The following is a 22,733-nucleotide window of genomic DNA, read 5'->3' on the forward strand; positions in this document are numbered from 1 at the left end:
TGTGTGTTAAGATATTATATATCTAATACTGATGTAGAAAAGCTAATTTTGACAGGATGTTTTCCTTTCTTTTCCCGATATCATTTTCTAAGCCACGTCGTTATTTTACTGCTGTAATTACAAGCAAATTAGGCACTAATGCTGTGTGTGAAATTTCTTTGAATTAACCATTTTATTGCAATTCAAAAGCAAATGTGTTCTTTCTGTACACTTTCAACAGATCAGTTCTGTATTCAGCATTGTGCAGTTGTGAAGGATGCACTATATGTCTCAGTCACAGCAAAAAGCAAATCTCAAGTTTTATATTGAAAATTAAGCTCAATCTTTTTGTTACGGGGATACTGGAGTAGCCTACAAGTGTGAAGAGAATGCTTGCCAGCATGTGAGAGAAAACGGTTTCACGAAGCAACACAGCAGGGGAGAAAACTGTTACTCAGAAGGATTTTTTGCTTTTGTAAACGTGCATCATGTGTGCGTTGCAATATTTCAGTTAGTAATCTGCATTTTTTCCCGCATATCAACTGTTTAGCCTTTTTTTGTGTAATGAAGTTGAAGTAATTTCTAGTACTTCTAGCAATAACCATGAGCTCGTTAAACCTTTACAGTAAATGCATAAAAGTAGAATATTTTTATAATATAAGAGGGTGTACATCCTAGTTAGCCAAAATGGACTGTTTGATGCTTATTTGCACCAGATGTGTTAAAGTATTTCCTAATTTAACAAAAACAACTTCCATTTTCCACTACATTCTAGATATCGTTTAGCATGCAACATTTTTCTTTTGCAAAACGATCTAAATATTTAAACAGTGGAAGTATTAATGGCCAATTTTGATGTTTTTGCCAGTTTTGCCTGCTAGTCTGCAGTGTATGTACATTTTTCACTGTCTTGGGAAGTTACATTCCTGGAGTTGTCCTCTCCTATGTCCTGCGTAAGTATAGTCTCTTTTTCAATCTTGATTTATGTATGTGGTTTCTGTATAGAGAGTATTTCTTTATTTATACACACACACATACATATACACTTACATATATGTAGGTTCTGACAAGTGTTTTGTGTCATATGGAAGTCAGCTTACAGGTTTTTTCATCTTGATTCTGTCACAATGTTGCACAGTCACGTTTCTCAGGTAGAGATATCAAAATCAGACGAAATCAGGACAATGATAGATGATATAGTGATCATCAGTTGTGCCTTACTGGAAGTAAAAAAAGTGTCAGCTCATATTGATAGAGTGGTATTTTCCAAAACAAGTGGGAATGGCTCCTAGAAACTGAATTTGACATTAGCAGTTTGTCTGACATGGGCATTTATGGGCTTAAACTCTACCAGGGGAAATTTAGGCTGGATATTAGAAAGAAATTCTTTACAGAGAGAGTGGACAGGCATTGGAATGGCCTGCCCAGGGAGGTGGTGGACTCGCCGTCCCTAGAGGTTTTTAAACTGAGATTGGACATGGCACTTAGTGCCATGATCTAGTAAACGGACTAGAGTTGGACTAAGGGTTGGACTCGATGATCTCTGAGGTCTCTTCCAACCCAGTCGATTCTGTGATTCTGTGATTCTGTGATTTCAGAGTGCTTTTTTATGTAAAAGTCATTGCATTATGTAAAATTAATAGTTATATTACACTAATGCATTGTTTAGTCTTTATTGAGTAGCTTCTTATAAAGCAATTTTTCAATACGATTTCTCTCTCTGTCTTCATTTTTATCACAGTATTGTGTGCCTTTTTATGTCCCTTCCTTAAGTGCAATGAATTTGGACAGAAATTGTGCAACAAAATTAAGACTCTTCTGATGAAACTAGATTTTGGAATAGTGGAATATATCAACCAGAAGAAAAAAGAGAGATCTGGTGAGTAATTAAGTGTAGTCCCAAGTAATGAATTTCGGAATGCAGAGAAAATGTTATTCACCTTGCAGACAGGTTGGTTTGTGCTGTGAAGCCATGTAAAGGTATTTCTTGCTTTGCGCCTTTCGTAGCTTCATGAGGAGTGATAATGTATGTCAGATGTCTGAGTATGGTGAAAAAAACCCAAAATCATGGAAGACAAGGTGAGACTGATGGTTCTCTTCATACTTTATTAGATGTACTGCCTGTAGGTTTTCAGAAAAATCTACTCACTGTAAAGTATGCAATGCTTATCTCTTGTTAGATAAGGCAAGCTTATCCAGGAGACTCATTCAAGAACAAAAATTGAGTACATAACACAGTTTTCAGTAAGAGACTGAGCTCTGTTCCAGCACCTAAATCCGCCTTCTTTTCACTCCCAACAGCAACAATAATTTCTTTTCTTCCCCAAATACTCAATAAGCATTTAAGAACTGCAGTAGGATTATAGCAACAAATTAATTGAAGTTTTTCGTTAGAAAGGAGAGAAATCAGTTTAAAACAAAATTTTGCCATCTCACATGAAAATATTTATAGCACTGGAAAACTATAGATTTTCAGAAATAAAGCTTTTCATGAAAAATATTTATACGCTTAGTTTGCTTTTTGTGTGTGCTACAGTTTTGGTAATTAAACCTTTGTGGTGTAGCCACATGATTTGCAGGTAGCCTGCCCTTTTCACTTAGTATTACATCAGTAAGATTCATATCTGCTTTAAAACATGCATTTCTCATAAAAGCCCATCATACAATGTACCATTCCTAGTCACAATGAGAGGAACCATCTGCTTTTTCCCTTTCTCTTACATATGCTGCTGTAGTTGTTGAAAACGGGAATAATGCATCGAAAATTTTCTTTCAAGTATTATTCTACCTTGTTCTACTTTTAAGTGAAACTGGCAGAGAGAGATAATTTCATAAACCAGCACTGGGAAGATGGTTGAGGTTAGATTTGTTCTTTCCTGCCTCTGACCCTCCAGTTTAATGTAACTCAGACAAGTTCCCTACCTTGCTTCACCATCTGGGTTCCCCATGTGGTTCACAAACCCCCATACTGGTACGAGAGAGGAAATAGCAAGTTGCAAAAATAGGCAACCAAGAATAATATGACTGTGTTTTTCAGCTTATGTTGGTTTAAAATATTCACGAGGCTCTTCTCAGACAGAGAGAGGACGCAAAATTTGTGACTCTGTTCATCTGTAAGGAGCAATGTTCTACCAGACTTCAGAGGATGCTTTGTATGTGTATTGGCACAGAAATGTTGCGAATGCAGGGGGAATGGGTGCAAAGAAGAAAGCTTTTGTGAATGAACATTACATGCAATTATCCAGAAAACTGCATGTTTTCATGTAAAAGTAATGTGCTGGGATAACTACACTGCCTGCTTTAAGAGTATGTTACAACGGTGCATTGTACCAGCAGTGCAGTTTAAAAGATAGATATGTATTGCCAGGGAACATTATATTATGGTGAGCAACAGAGACTTCTGAAAGTAAGTAAATAAATGTGTGGGAATATCTTCCAGAGCAATAATCCCTCTCCTGCTTTAGCTGCTGCACAATATATTTTGATAAATATCTGCCTTTCAATCAGACTTTTCCCTTCACCTTAGTAGCATATTACGTACACGACGCAGTGTCAACAGGTGAGAGTTCACTGCATTACACAAGCTGCGTGACAGAGAACGCACACTGAACCTCAAAGTCTGTTGTCATGAGTAGGATAAAAGATATTTTCTTTTCTTTCAGAAACAGCAAAAACAAAACCCACAGAAGATGACAGTGAATTAGACATATCAGCCCTGTGTCCTAAGGTGACTTGTTTTCAGTTGGCCCTCTCTTGCTTTTAAAATCTGTAGAGATAACAGAGAATATCTAGACTACTGTCTCTGTTTTCCATGGAAGACTTCAATCTGCTCAGGAGGCTGTGTTCCTGAACTAGGCAGTGTGCTTTAAAAGTGATTCATAATCTCCATCTTTAGGGTTATACTAATTAACTGGTACTGCATTTGTAACTGCAGGCCTTCAAGGTAATGTTTTCTTTGACCTACTAAACTAAGAATGTGTTTATTTTTATTGGCTCGGGAGGGATTAAACTAGAATTGAATAGCAAAGGCATCTGTTTTATTTGCAACTGTGAGATTGCAGTTAGTCTCTATCGTATTAAAATATAAAAGGGAAACATTCATAGAAAACCTACAAAATTTGTCAGATACTTTTGTAATCACTTGTCTGATCATTCTCAATGATAGTGCAAATCAGTATATTATCTGTAAATACCTTTCTAATAATGTATGAGAACACTCTAGTACCTTCTTTCTCTCTTAATATTCTTAATAATTTTCCATTATAGTCATAACACTAGTTCATATAAAAAAATCAGTTTTATGGGAATTCTTATGCAGTATTTGATCAGCAGTGTATAAAGCCTGACTTTGACAGTGATAGCTTTGAAAGTGTTTTTGTGTTCTGAAAAAAAATTTATATCCCATGGGATAAAAATCGTAGCTGACATAATTTAAATTGTTGTGTAAATTCATTAAGAATAACAGAAGTTTTATTTAGCTAATTTTTGACTGTCTGATAGATAATGGGTGAGGGTTTTTTGGTCCAAGTTTATGCATTTCTTTACATTTATGCATATTTTGTGTTTGCAGGCTCATTCTGCTTTCATTACAGTAGGATATAATTTTCAGAATGAAAAATCAGAATTTTCTGTGCTGCTTTAGTATAACACAGCTTTCAGTTATTACAAAAAGTGGTGCTTCCCTTCTAAGTATTGTATATGCCTATTTTCATATTTCTAGAATTAAAGCTTAAATAGGAGATGATTTATATTGCTATGACATGCAAGAGGCTGCTTTCTCAGTATCTAAGCATCGGCTTCTTGTCATGTGAATTTGTTCAGCATAAGAATACCATGTATGGGACTTTTTTCTATTTAGGTTAGTCCTGCAGTTGTTGCCAAAGAGCTGTCAGTGTCTGACACAGATGTATCAGAAGTATCTTGGACCGATAATGGGACCTTTAACTTATCCGAGGGGTATTCTCCACAGACAGACACATCTGATGGTATGTGATGGTCTCATTTCATCAACGAATTGCAGTCATGTAAGCTACCTGAAAATTATTAGAGCATTTGAGGACATAAGTTTTTTGGGATGTTTCCCCCACCCTACCCCTACAATGAATTCAAAATTAATTCCAGTGTTTTGTATCATTTTGGATACATCTTGCGTAAGGGCTGTCCTCATCTTGGAAATAATAAAGTACATCAGTAAGTGTCTAAATAAATACATAGTGGTGGGTAAAACCAACATATTCAATAAGTGCCAGATTGAGTGCACTCTTCCACCAAAACTTTGAAGCAAGTAAACCTTTTAAGATAGTACCAGTTCTTTTGTGGGTAAGCTATACAAATAAAAGTTTAAGAAGACAAAGTGAATACTTTCAATTGCTAAACAGCCAACTACAGAAAGTAGTATCAGGTTTTGGTTACTAGAATGCTGATGACGACATCCAGCAGTGGCCCTAAATGAGACATGAAGACTAAGACTAGGAAAAGATTCGCCAGCACTTGTCTTGATCTTGGCCAGATCTTTAACTTCTTACTTTTCACAGACCAAGCTTTCACTTCACCTGAGAAAGATTAAGGGCAACAGTAATGTGGTGTAATCTTAGCTGTGGATTTGTTGTTCTGCTCATCTTGCATTTCTCCTCTTCTGTGAAGAGTTCTCTGTAAATGACTACTAGGGTGATATTAGTTAACAACATCATACAGGCCAAATTAATGACTTCAGTTATTTGGTTAATATTTCAAGTTATAACTAGACAGCATTGTACAATCACAGGATTGTAAGTTGGAATAAGCCATTGTCATTCATCTAATCTAACCTCCTATTCAAAGCATGTTCAACTTGGATCAAGTTGCTCAGGGCTGTGACCACTTGAATTTTGAGCTTCTTCACTGGTAGAGATTTAGCAAGCTCCCTGGACAGCCTTTTTCAATATTTGATCACCCTCATGATAAAAAAGTTTCTTCTTACAGTGAGTCAAAATTTCCCATGTTCCAGCTTGTGTCAATTTACTCCTATCCCTCCACTGTGCACCTTTAAGAAGAGTGAGGCCCTATCTTCTCTATGCCTTTGCATTAGGTAAAGACAATGGTGTGATTCCTCCCTTTGCCACCTTCTCTTAAGGCTGAGCAAAGCCAATTCTCTCAGCATCTCCTCATATGTCATGTTCTTCAGACTCCTAATAACCATGCTGACTCTTCACGGGACTCATTCCAGTCTTTCATTGTCTTTCTTGTACTGGAGAGGTCATAACTGGATAAAGTATGTGCACTTTTAGGTGCTGAATAGAGGGGAAGAATCCCTTCCATTGACTTTATGTCTTCGCTCTTGCTAGTACAGCTCAGTGTATGGTTGGCCGCCTTTGCTGCAAAGGCATACCATTGACCTGCTGTCCACAGGTCTTTTTCTTGAAAGCTGCTTTCTGTCTCACTGCCTCCAGTCTGTACTGCTGCACAGGTTATTTCATCCCAGATGCAAGACTTCACATTTGCTTTTGTTGAATTTCATAATGTTCCTTTTCAGCCTATTCACTTCTCCAGCCTTTTGGTCTCTCCAAGGGCACCCAGCCCTCCAGAATATCAAATACACCTGCCCCAGAACAGTTCCCTTCTGCCCTTGAACTTGCTGAGAATGCGCTCCATCCTGTCATCCAAGTCATTAATAAAAACATTGAACAGTCTTGGCTTCCGTACCTTTGAGAGACACCACTAATAACCAGCCTCCAGTTGGACCTTGTATCACTGACCACAGCCCTTGGACCCTGGCAGTCCAGCCAATTTTCCACCCACCTTACAGTTCACTTACCCAGTTCACTCACCGACTTGGCTGTAAGGGAGATGTGGGAAACTGCCTTAGAGGCCTTGCCAAGTGAAAAGTAAACAACATCCACTCCTCTCCCCCTGCGGAGCATTTCGGCAAATGGGACATACACACAAGCGCAACACCAGGTGGGATGCGTCCAAGGTCTGGCTCATCTCCTCTCAAACCTCTGTCCATTTGAGCCACCACTCTGCATACAGCACAACCTCCTCATACCTCCTTACCTCCCCAGCCTGTTTTTCGTAAAGAAAATGGCGAAAATGGTGTACCAGACATTTTTAGGATTCATTTCCTTGTCCCTTATGAATGCTTCTATTGCTCTTTTTCATAGGAAGTAAGTTCTAACTGATTATTTTTTACCTTCCCATTCAAATACTAGATCAAAATATTTCCTTAGGCTCATTTAGGCCTCTTCCACATGTCATGTACTATGGTCAGTATATTTTACACATTTATAATAACAAATATCATGCCATTAATGCAGTCATTAAAATCTAATTTTTATTCATTTACATTCTGCTTTTTATCTTCCTGAAGATGTGAAACTGTCCTAGTCATCTGTAGAATTTCCATTTTCTGTTTCCTATTTAAAATAAACATTGACCAAGAAAGGAAAAAGTTATCAACTATGTCTTTACTTTGGTTTTATATTTTTGTTTAAACATTATTTTTTTTATTCTACAAGTGTTGTAAAAGCTTGTCATAGTTTCATACACACTTACATGTTTTTAACTTATATATATTGTGAAGAGAAATGTTTAAAGACCTGTTGTGACATTATACATTTTATGACTGCATGTGGCTGGTATATTTAGAACTGGTTGTGCTGAAGATTTGCATCTGTTTCATTCACAGCTGGATACCATTTTAAAAAGACATTGTCCTCAAATAGTTTTCTGGGTTAGGTTGTGATAGTAGGTGACTTGTGGTAGTAGGTTCATGACCTCAAAACCATTTTATTTTAGACATAACACAAAGCTCCTCTGCATTAAGACTATGGAAGGCCTCCTAGACTCTGGATTAGTAAATGTATTTGAAGAAAAGCCTACTAATTGCATTTTTACATTTGGCTGCTGTATTGGAGAAGAGTTTTGTGTTTGCTAACGCTGTTTCCTTCTGTTCATCCTGCAACAGATTTAGACCGACCTAGCGATCATGAAGAAGCTTTCGCTAGAGATCTTTCAGAATTTCCCTCTTTAGAAAATGGTGCCGGAACAAATGATGACGATGACTCGAGCATTGGTGTGCCCATCCAGCAAAAGCGAAAAAACGAACAACCATATTTCCAGGTGGATCATCCTTCCAGACAGAGCAAAGAGAGACCGTCCACTGCAGGGCTCTCCTTGCCTTTGACCAGTGACCAAACCTTTAATTTAATGAGCGGGATTGCTGGGGATGTCATCGCAGCTGCGGTGTCTGCGGCCATCAAAGACCAGTTGCAGTCAGCACAGCAAGCTCCCTCACAGGCAGCGCCCAGTTTGAGCGAGGAGACAGACACGGAGGAAGCTGACGATTTTGAACTGCTTGACCAGTCTGAGCTTGAGCAGATTGAGAAAGAATTGGGACTTTCACAAGGCCAAGAGGCAGAATCCCAGGAAAAGAAGAAATCTTCAGGCTTCCTTTCAAATCTGCTTGGAAGTCATTAACCTGGAAATTGCAGCTGGTAACATAAAAGAAATAAAACACACACAAAAAAATCAAATGCAAAAAAGGAAAAAAAAAAAAAAAAAGGAAAATTCTGAGCTGTAAGCTTTAACTATCACTTTAGATGTGTTGTAATAATTTCCCTTATGCAGAGTGAATTAACTGGATAAATATCAGCTGATACTGGTAGCTTAATGTTTCTGGTAGTTATACCTCAGTGTAATAGCATGGAAATGAATTATCTATCCACTGTTTGGTTGCAGATGAGTGTTGAAGGTCACTTGTTCAAAAGAGATGGGGGAGGGTTTTTTTAATCTTTTTGCCAACCATGTATTTTGGGGTCCTGAGCCAAATATTCAACATCAGCAGTTTATTTACTCCTGGTTGCCAACCATGTAATACAATTAGCGATTCACATGGCAAGAGCAAGTTACGAGAGGACTGCAATGAGATTAACTAAATCTCACCTCCGCCAATCGTACCGAGAAGTATGAATCCCTGCAGTTAGCATTATGTGTAGTGCATCTACTATATATGAAACACATTAACCAGCACAAATCTAGTTTAAAAATGTGTGCAACACTATCGAAGAACTTGATTTCATACTTAAAACCTTTGAATTGTTTTGGATATGGTGATGCATTTCCAAGTTTTTTTGCTGTTTTAGGCTTGTAGAGTTGTAAAGTGGCATGCGGTTAGACTGACCACCTGCTGCGGTCCTTGATAGAGTCTGGTCCTGGGCAGTATTGCCTGTGTGAAGTCAGCCAACACATTTCTTATATTTAAGAGTTAATATCATGTAAACTGAACAATCTTTCTGGGAGCAGGGGAGGGTAGTTATTGTTTGGAATAGAGGTTAGAGGTTTAAAAAAAAAAGTAAAAAAAAGGCTTTTTTTAGGTGTCACTTCCTTAATTCAAGATTCTGTGGGTTTTGTTTTATTTTCCCCCGGCCAGCTGCCATGACTTGCAACTAAAGTTGTATTGCAAGCTGAATATTTTAAGGTACTTAAAAGTATTTGATGAGGTCATATGCTACAGAAGACGCTCAGAATCTTCTTCTTGGCATGTAATTTAAAACAAACAGAAAAGAGCTTGTTTCAGTTATTTGCCAGTTTAAACTCCACACATGCTGAGTCTGTGCCTTGGGGTCTTAAGCAGGTAACTTATTTAATTTTTTCTAGGGCTTTTTTGCTCACCCGTGACAAAACCAAATTGCAATACCAAGCAATAGTAATCAAAGAAATAGGAAGAAGTAACGCTAGGGTTTTTTTTAATGTGATGTAAACCGTTAGCAAAGTTGAGGGACCATGTCAGCTGCTACTACTACTACTCAAGTGATTTTCCATTTGCTGGCATTTGAAGAGGTGAATACTGTCATCTAGGACCCTCACAAAATACAGCAACAGATTATAAAAATCTCTCACCAACATATATGTGTAGGTAAACCTGTGTTTAAAGTTAACTCTTTTTTTTTTTTTTTTTTGCTTTTGAGGTGAAAAGAATAGGCAAATGGCCAAAAACAATGTAGCGAAAGAAAAGATGGGGAGAATTTTTAACACTAGCTTTATTGTTGCTTGTGCTTTTGTGTCAGTAATGCATTATTGACTGTGTTTGCTGTCCTTTACTGGTAAAAAAGTGAGCCTGTGCCTTCATTATCAAATCCATTATGAAGCAAGTGGATGATGGTTATAGATCCCACAAGATGCAGCTTTTGAAATTACAACATCTTAACATTAAAAGCGAGTTTCTGGAAATGATTAAAAAACCATGGCCATATCACTCCCACAGCATTGGTATCTAAGTTTCCTTTTTAGCTTCCGCCAGCCTGTCCTTTGCATTTGGAAAACAAAGAAACAAAAACCCAAAACCCAAAACTACCACAAAACCCACGGACAAAAATAAAAGATGCTTTTGCTGGGAAATCATTAAGTTTAAAGGGCACTTAAATTTCTCTGATGAGTGAAAAGTCTTGTTTCCTTGCTGCGTGTTTAGGACAATCTATACAGTTAGAACAACTTCCAAGCTGCTGATGAAACTTGTTAGGACGCCCAAACACCTGTGTGCTCCCTTGTACAGGAGCACTGGTGCCAGGAGGGGAACCAGGCTGCGGGGTGGGGGGAGGCGGGAGGGAGCCGTCCATCCTCCACGGGCTTCTCAGCAGCGTGTTGATGGGACAGACGAGCTGGCTCTCGGTGGTGGCATTGTAACAGCGTGCACTTTATCGTTGTTTTACAAAGAGTACTTGTGGCTATAAGAGTACGTAACGCAGGGGAGCTCTTCTAGAGTAATAGATTAGATCAAGCAAGAAAAGGAGCTGGAGGAGTTTCTTCGACTTTTTGTACATGATCCATTTTCTGGTTTCAAGATAGAAAAACAGATTGATTTTTCTCCAGCAATTATTTTTTTTTTTTCCAGGAAGAAAAACAAAGCAAAACTTGAACAAGCAAATCACTAAAGTTTAGGGACATAATTGCTTATCTGAGTGTCTTTAGAATTTTATTTTTCTGTTCTCATGGTAGTCGATTACATTCAAGCCCTTAAATACCGTGTCATGGGAAGAAGGTAATTCTGTAACATTTAATATTCTTCCTCAGGTAGTGGAAAGATGCTTAGTTCTCTTCAGGAAATTACCTCTTCCCTCCCAGACAAATGCATGTAAGAAACACTTTTCTCGGACACCATACATTCCACTGCCAGCAGTTTGACAGCAAAACACAAAGAAAACATTTATCTCCTTTGTGAGATCACTCCCACGCTGCCTTCAGTTGAAAATCCCTCGAGAAATTGTCATTTCACTGTATTTAACAGCAGCCACAAAAGAACAGTTACTTAAAATTTCCTGTCACAACGCAGCGTGTTTCCTACCAAGCACTGTTGTCACCTTCCCATCTTCCCAATCTGCATATGCAGAGAGAAGAAGAGCGAGTATGAGGCAGCATGTAGCTTTGCAATGAACATTTGTTCTGTGGAAAGCCTGTTTGCATGCAGTGTCCAGTCTAAGGCGGTAGGGACAGTGTGGAGGGCGTCACTGGAGTGTGGACACATGAGAAAGTGCCCATGGGGTAACGCGGGGTGTGATCTTGCCATGGGATCGGTGCTGCCGGCGTTATCTCGTGCGCTCTTACCTGGTAGGAAATGGAGGATGCCACGTGTTTTTGCAGTAGCGCGGCTGAAGCGCTCGCCCTCCCGAGCCTCGCAGGGGCTGCTTCACACCCCCCCGCTGGAAGAAAGCAACGTGTGTTAGGACAGGGCCTGTGGGATGCAGTTCTGTCCTTTGTACTCTGAAAATTTCCCCTTCCCTTAGTGACAGACGTGATGGCCGTTTGGTCAGTGGCCTTAGGTGTGCCAAATCCAGTGTAAAAGCACCCATTTATAGCACGCAGGGCTTTTCATGTGTATGTACCACGTATCTACTTGCAATTCTTCAGTTTGTTTGTGGAAAAAACAGAACATTCTATGCAGAGGAGGGGAGATAATTTTAACCCAAAGTAATAGGTTTTGAAGAAATACTTGTTTTACTTGTTTTTTTGTTCGTTTTGCACTTTTTCCAGACTGTTTCAGCCTTCTGAACAAACTCTCTGTAGTCTCCATGTCTGTTCTCAGCACACGAGCAGCGTAACAGTCTGTAACCACCACCTGTCCGGGTAACCAGAAACTGGAAAATTACAAAATGTCTTTATTTAAAATATTTTGCAGCACTTTACCGAGCCTGATTACTATTTTGTAAACATTGAATTATTATATTGATTGTTTGTAAAACCATTTAATAAATACGTGTTAGTTTTTATCTTTCACCGTATCTAATGGTAGTTTGTTCCCAAAATAGGGAAAAATAAACCCACAACAACAAAAAAACCCTCTTCATTGATGAGAACGAGAAAGACTTGGGGGTGCTGGGAGATGAGAGACTGGACATGAGCCAGCAATGTGCACTTGCAGCCCAGAGGCCAATCGTGTCTTGGGCTGCATCAAAAGGAGTGTGGCCAGCAGGTGGAGGGAGGTGACTCTGCCCCTCTGCTCTGCTCTGGTGAGACCCCACCTGGAGTCCTGTGTCCAGCTCTGGAGCCCTCAGTGCAGGAGAGACATGGACCTGTCAGAGAGGGGGCAGAGAAGGTCACGAAAATGATCAGAGGGCTGGAACAGCTCTGCTGTGAGGACAGGCTGAGAGATTTGGGGTTGTTCAGCCTGCAGAAGAGAAGGCTCCAGGGAAATCTTATTGGGGCCTTTCAGTACTCAAAAGAGACCTATAAGAAGGATGGGGACAGACTCTTTATCAGGGCCTGTTACAATAAGACAAGGGGTAATGGTTTTAAAAAACTATAGGAGGGGAGATTCAGGCCAGACATGAGGAAGAAAATTTTTACAATGACGGTGGTGAAACACTGGCCCATGTTGCCCAGAGAGGTGGTAGATGCCCCATCCCTGCAGACATTCCAGGCCAGGCTGGACGGGGCTCTGAGCAACCTGATCTAGTTGAAGATGTCCCTGCTCATTGCAGGGGGCTGGACTAGATGACCTTTGAAGGTCCCTTCCAATCCAAACTACTCTATGATTCTATGACTCCCATTCTCACCCCGACGTGAGTTGGCACCGAACAAACGCCCCAGTCCCGCAGGAGCGGCGGGAGGTGTCGCCTTACGGCCGGGGCGGGGCGCCCAGGGCGCTCCGCGGGGCCTCCGGGCCGCCAGGGGGCGGGCCATCCTTGCCGGAAAAAGCGGCCTCTCCCTTCCTGCCTGGTGCTGTGCGGCGTCTTCCTGTTCGGGCCTCGCCGGCAGCGGTACTCGGAGAACCTTCGCCTCACGGGCGGTGGGTGCGTGTCCGCCGGGGCCTGGCGGCGGGGCGGGCGGGGCGCTGCTCGGGGCGGGACGGCTGTGCGCCCCCGGGGGCGGCGGGAGGACGAGGCCGCGGCGGGTGGGCTGCGGGGCCCGGGGTGCCGGTTGGTCTCTCTGTGAGCCCGGTCTGAGTCACAGGCCCGAGGGCTCGCGGCTTCCGCCTCCTCCGCCACGTCCTGTGCTTTATTTTATGTTATTTCCTGGGTTTAAGTTGTGCTGTCACATCTGGTGCCCCTGTAATAAGCACCCGCCTGTCAGTGAGGCCTTTCTGTCTTGTCTCAGCCTCATGGGGATCGGCTCAGTTTAAGTTCAAACACAAGTAGGTAAAATCAACCATAATCAAGACCCTGTGGGGAGAACTACGTTTTTCTGGAAGGACTCGGCCGTGTCTTGGGCCAAAGGCCTGTGAGCGTCTGGGGTTTGTTGTGGGTTCGAATGGCGGGGGAAAGCGCAGTGAGAGGTGTTGGCGTCACCACGCAGGATTCTGCAGGTGCTTCTTCTGTTTTGTGGACCTTGAATTGTAGACATTATTTCTCTACTCACTAGTCAGCTATGAGGGTTTATGGGTTTTGATCCTCTCAGTTTTCTACCTCTTTTTATCTGTTTTTTGGGGCCTTCTTTTTTAATCACCTCCAGGGTAATCTAGTGTGTAGTTACTGCCTACCTATAATAGACTGTGTCAAACTGTTCTGTCCTGAGGTTTCTGTAAGGTTTTAATGGTTTACAACAAATGAGACTTTGAATCAGTTGGTTTATGGCAGTAAAATACGTGTTTGAGCCAGGAGAGGGACAGGGGGATCTGCAGGTGGGAGAGAAACGCTTCAGAGAGCAACTGAGATCTTTCAGTGGGCAGAGAATACATTTTGCTCTGAAACAATAAACATCTCTTACACTGAATGGTTGCCTGTAGTATTTCCAATAAAATGGTATGGCCATCATTTTCTCTTAATGTATTTTTGACACTATGGAAATACAGATAGCACCAGCACTTAGTTAGGAGCCCAGTTCTACCGGGGAATGAGTGTTTCATAAAGGACCTTTCAACTCTTTGCCTATATATTTGTGTCTTTCACCGCTGCTTCTCCCAATTGGTAGCTGCTGTTTACCTGCTTTCAGACCGCCTCCTCCTGGTGTATTATTTCTTTATTTTTTTCCAGATTAAACTGTAGTTTTTCTAAATTAGTTGAAAGACAGAGGTGGCTTCAGTGGTCTCCGTTTAGAACGTGCTTTTTTGGTCTTTGCTTTTGGAGTGTTCAAGAGAGTCCGTCAACTTTGTTTAAAAAAAAGTTAAGTTTCATTGAGCACTGAAAAGGAAGGAAATGTGTGGCTTTGGAAAGGACAGCATCAGTGATAGGTCACTGCCCTCCAGTTGTCCTGTGACAGCCCCAGTAACACAGCTCAGCTGGATGGTGGGAAGTGGACGAAGACTGGGGGCAACAGTGCCTTCAAGTGCTAGTTCTGGGCATGACTGACTGCATCTCCAGGCTAACAGTTCTGTGAGAGAAAGTGTTGCTGACAGTACATGCACTACTATAAAATAGTCGAGAGGGGTTTACTTTTAAATGCAGTAACTTTTTTTTCCTCATCTGGTAAGGCTGCGGAAAATGGAAAATAAGCGTGAAAGCAGGATTTCCCTTTTACCCTTATTTTGGAGCAATCACTAGTCTCTTCAAAAGCCTGTAGTTGGCAGAACATGAGTTTGATAAGAATTTTTAGTTTCTGATCTTCAGTAAAAAGTGCTGAGCTTTGGAAGCACCGCTGCTACAGCTGGGAACCCTCTTGTCATGTGTCTGAGCCATGGCAAGCACGGTGGGTGCTGGGTCCAGAGCTAGGGTGCTCAGAGGTGCTGCAGTATGAGTGATCTCTGATAACAGAATCAGTCTTTTATATTCTCTTATTTTGCTCCTTCTAGTGCTGTTTGCTAATGCTGGTGTTTACTGAACTTAATTCTGTACAAGAACTCTATGCCTTATGCTGCCTTACGTGGCTTCTGTCAGGTTGGTGTATTTGGGGTTTTTTGTGGCTGTTACTTACCTTTGTCAGCATGATTATTATTTTTTTTTCTACTTTCTAGGAATGGCAACCTACACTTGTATTACTTGCCGTGTGGCTTTCAAGGATGCTGACATTCAGCGTGCCCATTACAAAACTGACTGGCATAGATACAACCTGAAGCGTAAGGTTGCTGACATGCCTCCCGTCACTGCTGAGAATTTCCAAGAGAGAGTCCTAGCACAGAGAGCAGTAGCAGAGGAGCAGAACAAAGTCACTGCCACTTACTGCACGGTTTGCAGCAAGAGATTCTCCACCTTCAATGCCTATGAGAATCACTTGAAGTCCAAGAAGCACCTGGAGCTGGAGAAGAAAGCTGTCCAAGCTGTCAGCAAGAAGGTGAAAATATTAAATGAAAAGAACCTGGAAAAGGGGCTGGCCCCAGAGGGCGTAAACAAAGATGAAATGAATGCAGCTATTCAGCAAGCCATCAGAGCTCAGCCATCTTCCTCACCGAAGAAGACGCCTTTACCTCCTAGTGATGCAAGTAGCTCTCCAGCTTCTATGGGAAGCGCCAGCTTACCACAGAGTAGGGAACGATGGGAAAAACCTCCACGGCTACAGTGGTTTGAACAGCAAGCAAAGAAGTTGGCCAAAGAACAGGCAGAGGAAGAAGAGGATATGGAAGAAGGTAAGGCAATAAGCATACTGACAAGAGACAGCTTGGGGCAAGCTGTGTAGTAGTTGGTTTTATGTAAAAGCCTCCTTCTGTTTCTGTAGTAGTACAGCATTTTCCATCATTAAAAGTCTTCCTGTTGATTAAATTTGCAGCTTAACAAAGGAGTTAAACTTGCAGTCAAGGTCTCTGTGTTAGTGTCTGAACTACCAGCTGCACAAAATACTAATGCATGTGAAGGTTGCCTCTACAGTTACTAATATGAGCACTATTTCCCACATAAAATTCCAAGAGAAGTTTCCTTTAAGGGAAGCCAACATAACAGGTTACGCTGAAACTGCTTCTGAAAAATAGGTGAACAAAAATCCAATCATGATCTTGTGCTGTTGTCCCATAAATCACTTTACTGCTCTGATGGGAGGTGGGAGTGGTTTGTTTTTGTTTTTCTCTGCCCATCAGGAGCAGAGGAGAAGGTTTTCTCCATAGGCTGACACTCTGTGGCACAGCTTCTCATCATATTGGCCTCTATAGTAAAATTGGCTTAAGAGTTGCCACCCCAACTGCCCGTTCCTGCTTCTTCACCCTCACCACTTGTGTGCATGGAGGTCCTTGTTGGAGGTCAGCCTTTCTTGGCACTGGAGTTACATTAATAAATTAACAACATATTTTTTACACATAATGTATCAAATCCTCTGAAAAGATCAGAGCTTCAGAATTCCTGCAGAAGTCTTATTTTTAACCTTGATGTTTTCAGTTCTGTAGTTTACAGTGCAGCTCCAAACGCATCTGTTGGAGCAGTTGAATGGGGTAGTTAAACTGCAGCAAGGGGGCAGGTGTGAATGAAGTGGGACCCTACTGTGCCAGCTTCATTACTGAAACCATTATTACATCTGTTACAGCAGTTTTATGCTAGAGAAGTGTCAGTTGCAGTTCAGGGAATCTCTTCTAGAGTAGAAGAAACATATACCTCTGAACATGCATCTTAACATCTAAAGAAGGAACAAGCTTGCACCTGTTTTGTATTAATGTGTTAGTCATAAACTGTAATGCCAAAATCTTGATAGGTTTCTGAATGTTAATTTTCCTTTTAAGTGTTTGCCCAGGAACGTTTTGCACGTGTTCTGTTAATTCAATGTCAGACTGTTAAAATTATTAAACTACGTCCTACAGCAAAGATCTTGAATGAGCAGCCTACAGCACTGGGGAGCACCATGTTCCCTGCTCTCTCACACTCTGTGGGCATCGCAGTTGGAAGGGGACCAGCAGGAGTAGAGGACGGGGAGATGCTCGCAGCCCAGATCTGAACCCCTTAAAAAAGATTTCTGGACCCCTCTAGCAGTATAATCAGATTACTGGTCCATTAATGAGCTCTGCAGTAATCTTGCAATGTGTAAAATTGTTAGTATATCTTGGTATATGCTAACATATAACATAGTATATTTGTGACAGTTGGCTTTGTTGTCCTCTATTGTTAAAGATGAATGTGTGAACAGGAGTGTGTTTTCCCTCACTGCTGCAAATGAATATTTTCATGATTCTGACAGAGTTGAATTGTTTTTAATGAGCCATGTAACTGTTCCTGTGGTGAATTAAGTTTAAGGCTTCAAGACAGCAATGAAATGTTAATAGTTAAGAAAAATGGAGGAGGGGGGCAGGTATTGAATCTGCCAATTTTTTTATGAGCAGACTTGAGCTTTGCTGTGCATATTACAAAGAAACATGTTTTACGGGCAATGATATATTCTTGCACCTGGAAGTGACTGTGTGGCACTTAGCTCTGAGAACAGAAAATTTCTAACTTAATTGGGACTTGTTTTGCTTGGGAAAAGTAATCGTACAATTCTTTTTTTTTTAAACCTCCTTTGAAAGACTGGGAAGATGTGGATTCTGATGAAGACTTGGGCTCTGAAGAAGAGATGGAAAGTGTGGGAGAAGAAGAGGAGGAGCAGGCGGAAGCTGAAAGCACTCCTGCTGTTGGGGCCATACCAGTCACGGACTGCTTGTTCTGTCTTCACCATTCAAGATCTCTCACAAAAAATGTGGCCCATATGACGAAAGTTCACAGTTTCTTCATTCCAGACATAGAGTACCTTGTAGATCTCAGAGGACTAATTGCATACCTGGGTATGCCTGTAATTGTTCTCCTTTTTTTTTTTTTTTTTTTTATATCAAGATAATTATATGCTCTTACTGCTTGTTTTCACTTGGATATGACTTAAAAGGTGTTGGTGTTTTGTTGGGTTTGGGGGGGGGGGGGGTGTGTATGTGTGTAAAATATGTTTGCTGTGTAGTTCAGCATTTTGACCATGGACATGACCATAGGCTTTCCAGAGAGAGAGAACCCACTGTGCAAACATGTGGTCATGGACTCTGTAGGTCTCACGTAGTTTTCTAATTTTGAGAAAGTTGTTCAGCTAACATGAAATCTAGGACAAAACTCTATTACTGATATGTCCATATGAACTGTCTTATCCTACTAATGAGTCATGTGTTTGTGTCATTGGTTTGCAGTACTTGTGAGAGAGATAAAAGCTAGGAAAAAATATAACTCCCTTGAAGTGTACAACTAATGATGGGAATTAAATAATTTTGGAGTATTGGACAGAAAACTGTGTCAGAAGTATGACATTTTTTGAGAATACATAATGATCCATACCTTGTCCTATGCAATCTTTAAATGCACAGTCTTGTCCCTGATAGAGCCGTATGGTCAAGGCATAGGAGCAGCAGGGCTTTTCTGGAAATGAGGGTCTCAAGGCTCTTACTTGGTCTCTCTGCCTTCAAGCTGGGAAGTCTACATCACAGAATTGTTAATTATTGACTGGGAGGCTCTGTTCCAACCAATGTAAATGTCAATGTTTTCTGCAGGAGAGAAAGTTGGTGTTGGGAAAATCTGTATCTGGTGCAATGAAAAAGGGAAATCGTTCTACTCTACAGAAGCAGTACAGGCTCACATGAATGACAAAAGCCACTGCAAACTCTTCACAGACGGAGATGCTGCTCTGGAATTTGCAGACTTCTATGATTTCAGGTGAGGATGCTTTCCTTTGAATGGAGCGCAGATGGGGACAAAAAAAGGACAGTTGAACATTACATCAGAAACTATTATTAATTCTTAAAATTTAGTCCTGTTTCTGGTTCTGATGCTTATTTTGTATAGCTGGTTTACCACTTTTCTAGATAAACGTAACATGATTGGTTTTCTTCTCCTGTGGTCACTAATACCAGTCCTACATGAAAATGTATTGAAATCTGTTTGGTATGTTTGCTGTTACCAAGTATAGATTTCATTGCACCAGCATAACTATCTCTTCCATTACCTTTTAGGCAGATTGTAAGCTTAATACCTACTGTGGATTTTTTAAAAGTAGCTGGAGTTAAAAAGGACTGCTGTGATTTAGAGGCCACTTGATGAACTTCCTGTAATTTATCCTAAACTGTGCTTGTTTTGGTCAGAAATACATGTTATTCTGTTACGGTGATAATTGGATTTAGTGGAGCTTCTGAGAATGCTTGTTTGGTAGCTGCGCAGAGCTGGTGGGCTACATGGTGGTGGCTTTTCACCATAATCACTGCAGAACCGTGGTGGGTTATAGAACTGGGTGGAGGAATGGTGATCTTCAGCCTCTGTTCCGGGCAGGCTGCTACTGGGAAGAACTCTCAAACCAAGGCAGGTGAAACATGACAGTGATTGTGGCTTGCTGTAGCTGTGCATGGCGGTTCTTTTGTGCAGTGGGTCTGGGTAGCTGTGTATAAACCACGTCCTGCTACTCTTCCACAGGAGCAGTTACCCTGATCACAAGGATGGGGAAGATGTGGAGGTACCTGGAGAGCGCTCAGCAGAGAGAGAGTTGGATTATGATGATGAGACCATGGAGCTGATCCTTCCTTCGGGTAGGTGTAGGATTTGTGTTACAATGGACTTACTCTGTATGTCTCATAGCTGCAGCTGTTATCTGAAGCACAGGGTATCATGGTAAGTGTTTTTGTTTGGAAAGGGAGAAGGTTATTTTACATCTAAGTGTCTTTGAGGTTTTGTCCTCACCTTCCATTATTTTCTCTACCAAGTCTAAAGACCTGTCTGTCATTTTATACAAAACACTGAAATAGTTAAGCAATCTGGGAACTCGTTGTTGTTTTCTAAATTCAACTTCTTCAGCATTAATGTATAGGTAGACTGGGGCAGGGTATTCTTTTGCCCACTTTACATCTTTCTTAACCTGTGACTCACATGGTATATTCCAAGAGTTTCCGTGTCTTGTTTTTGTGTAACTTGAAGAGGCTATAACTTGGGTAATCTACTGCAGTTTTTTTTCGGATTGGCAGTTGGCAACTAATTTGGTAAACTAGTTCAGTAAAATTAATTTATTTAAACAACTTTACTCTTGCCCCATGTAGCATTTGACACCCTTGCTTGCAATTTTTTGTTTTGGTGTTTTTGCATGAGGGGACTCCAAGCTTTTCGTTCTGAAAAGTGCTGCCAGCTGTGTGGTTACAGAAGATTTCCTGAATGTCAGCAAGTTACCCTTGTTACTTGAAACAGCGTTGCCTCTCTGCTCATTCCTCTAATTAAACTTTTCTGATAACTGCCCCTTTGTTATGTGAGCTGCGGTTCCCTGGAGCAACAGCACTCTTTGAAGAAAAAAAGCAAGGTAGAGTGCAGCACAGTACCTCTTACAGGAATTACATTTGGTTTGTAATAGTCCTAAAGTTTTTCAGGTTCTGGGCCTTTTAAAAGTATATCTCCATACAGGGATTTTCTGCCGTTTTCACAATATGCTTGACTACTGCATTTCAGAAACTGCTTTGTTATGTATAATAGATAACCCCTCCTCTGAACAGGTGCAAGAGTGGGTCATCGTTCTTTAATGAGATACTACAAGCAACGCTTTGGTCTGTCAAGAACGGTGGCTGTTGCAAAAAATAAGAAAGCAGTAGGTCGGGTATTGCAGCAGTACAGAGCTCTGGGCTGGACAAGTCAGACAGGTAAGTGACAATGTGAGGTTTTTGCAGAGGAGGAGGTTCTAGAATGTCATCACTGCAATTAGGTTGAATTTGTTTCACATTTGTGGGGTTTTGTGCAGCGGTTTGTCTTTCAGATCCCTTTCATTCCTGAGAGCCAAGCAGAATAAGTTATAGGAAACTGTTTGTGTCTAAAATCCACGACAGCTTCTGTGCCAGCCCTTCAGTTCATTTATGTTTGTAATATTTGGTGACTTTCTGAGATTTGTTGGTTTCTAAAGCTCTTATCCTTTCTCTGCCTGCCAAAACCACTGCTCTTGCTATTTAATAATGTAACAGAAATCATGCTTTTTCAGTTGGGGAGCAGTGATGTGCTTAATATCTGCTTTTGAAATCAAAGAATCACACACTGTAATGCAAAACAACCTTTTCCCTTGATCACAGTCATGGGTGTCTATAGAGGGAAATGGCCTTTCCCAAGAGAAAAGCAAAAAGAAGTGTGGTGGTATGGGAAGGAAAACATACAGCTAACTGCTGGTTTAAGTGGACAGGTTAGCTGGTTTGCATTTAAGCAGTAAGTAATCTTACAGACATTTATCCCTCTTTCTCTTCCTCCTCTCTCCTTGAAGGGGCAGTCTTTGCTCAGAAGCGCGATATGCAGTACCTGCAGAGGATGAAGTCAAAGTGGATGCTCAAGACAGGAATGAGTAACAATGCTACAAAGCAGATGCATTTCCGGGCCCAAGTCAGATTTTGAGTTCCCAAGATTGCTGCATGCAACTGGTGTTGGGAAGGGGGATTTAATGGTTTCTGAGTCAAGGGTTCTGTTATTAAAATGGACCTACCAAATGAGGATGTGTATGCTGGTGTGCCTTCCTGTCTGTGAGAAGAAGAGCAGGGAGTTTGTCTCTTCCGGTGAAATGATGATTGGCTTAACTTAAATAAAATATCTTAAATGGAATATGTGGCAAAGTAGTCATGGCTATAAACAAAGATGCATGCATAGTCTTGCTGCCCATCTTTATGCAATCTGTTTCTGTGGGGCAGTTCTGCAAAATGGTTGGGGCCAAGAGGGGATGCTGGATCTGAGAGCCTGAGATGGATTGTATGGAAGGTGTTCACTTGTGGTGCCAGATGTAAGTTCACTGGGTATTTAGGACTTCTGGCTGGCACTATTGAGGTGAAAATGTGGGATGAGAGATTCTGGGAAGGTTAAGTGGGAATTGTTTGAGGAAACACACTGATGGAAAACGTAATTCCAGGATTAATGTTGTCCTCAGAAGATGACTGCTTGCTTTATGCTCCAGCTCAGGGCTGGATTACTAATTTACAGTGTAATGGTTTTATGTTGAATTTAATGAATTTTCATAATCTAAAAACTGCTCAAGATTACCCTAACTTTTACATAAATGTCAATACAAATTTCTGATGATCTGTTAAAGATTTCCTGATTAAAACCCTGAAGTTATTGTTGATGTCAGCTTTTGTTGTTCCCATTGAGTACTGGTGTTTTGTCTGATCTTGCTGAAGGAAAGTGACCCAAGATGTGTTGGCTGAAGTGGAGATGTGAAATGTTACAGGCAGTTGGAGAGAAAACTTGCCTGTTAAAGAGCTGAGGCAGCAGCTCAGGTGTTGGTGCTGGTGTTGCAGATGTTAAACGCTTCCATGACCTCACCAGTTCTTCTGACCTTCACGTAAGGAGGTGTGCTAGCAGTTCCAGAGAAAGGTGTGGGCGGGCTCTTGAAGCCCCGAGCTGTACTGTGCTGAGCACTGAGTGTACACCATGGGAAAATCACTGCCTGTGTGTTCTTTGTGAAGGCAGCTGCAGCTGGGTGCAGTC

General features: G+C 41.1%; 2 protein-coding genes across 7 annotated transcripts in view; both read left to right on the forward strand.

Moving 5' to 3' along the window:
- Positions 1-12,225, forward strand: part of RETREG1 (reticulophagy regulator 1) — a 71,613-nt gene extending 59,388 nt beyond the window's left edge. For 2 of the 3 annotated variants that reach the window (XM_065052619.1, XM_005497966.3), the window contains 5 exons: positions 848-932; positions 1,721-1,858; positions 3,642-3,706; positions 4,838-4,964; positions 7,922-12,225. In XM_065052619.1, coding sequence (XP_064908691.1) covers positions 848-932; positions 1,721-1,858; positions 3,642-3,706; positions 4,838-4,964; positions 7,922-8,433 — 927 coding nt within the window. In that variant the 3' untranslated portion in view covers positions 8,434-12,225. The remainder of the gene's footprint in view (positions 1-847; positions 933-1,720; positions 1,859-3,641; positions 3,707-4,837; positions 4,965-7,921) is intronic. The other variant, XM_065052620.1, reaches the window with a different exon arrangement.
- Positions 12,226-13,091: 866 nt separating this feature from the next.
- On the forward strand, positions 13,092-22,357 carry ZNF622 (zinc finger protein 622). 4 transcript variants are annotated; one of them, XM_005497968.3, is made up of 7 exons: positions 13,092-13,241; positions 15,338-15,946; positions 17,801-18,055; positions 18,800-18,962; positions 19,713-19,825; positions 20,774-20,917; positions 21,523-22,357. In XM_005497968.3, the coding sequence occupies exons 2-7, from the start codon at positions 15,340-15,342 to the stop codon at positions 21,648-21,650; spliced, it is 1,410 nt and encodes a 469-aa protein (XP_005498025.1). In that variant the 5' UTR covers positions 13,092-13,241; positions 15,338-15,339; the 3' UTR covers positions 21,651-22,357. The 4 variants fall into 4 exon arrangements, with proteins under 4 accessions (XP_005498025.1, XP_005498026.1, XP_064908696.1 ...); XM_005497969.3 differs by having other exon boundaries at positions 13,096-13,237; XM_065052624.1 differs by lacking the exon at positions 13,092-13,241 and adding an exon at positions 13,566-13,582.
- Positions 22,358-22,733: the final 376 nt, after the last annotated feature.

The sequence above is a fragment of the Columba livia genome, chromosome 2, assembly GCF_036013475.1.
Source record: "Columba livia isolate bColLiv1 breed racing homer chromosome 2, bColLiv1.pat.W.v2, whole genome shotgun sequence".
Lineage (NCBI taxonomy): Eukaryota > Metazoa > Chordata > Aves > Columbiformes > Columbidae > Columba > Columba livia.

Bases quoted from the DNA above. Each gene is read 5' to 3' on its own strand.
- ZNF622 (XM_005497968.3), top strand. From the start codon at position 15,340: ATGGCAACCTACACTTGTATTACTTGCCGTGTGGCTTTCAAGGATGCT. The intron at 15,947-17,800 runs GTAAGGCAATAA...CTCCTTTGAAAG, and splicing joins AGAAGAGGATATGGAAGAAG to ACTGGGAAGATGTGGATTCT. The intron at 20,918-21,522 runs GTAAGTGACAAT...CTCTCCTTGAAG, and splicing joins GGGCTGGACAAGTCAGACAG to GGGCAGTCTTTGCTCAGAAG.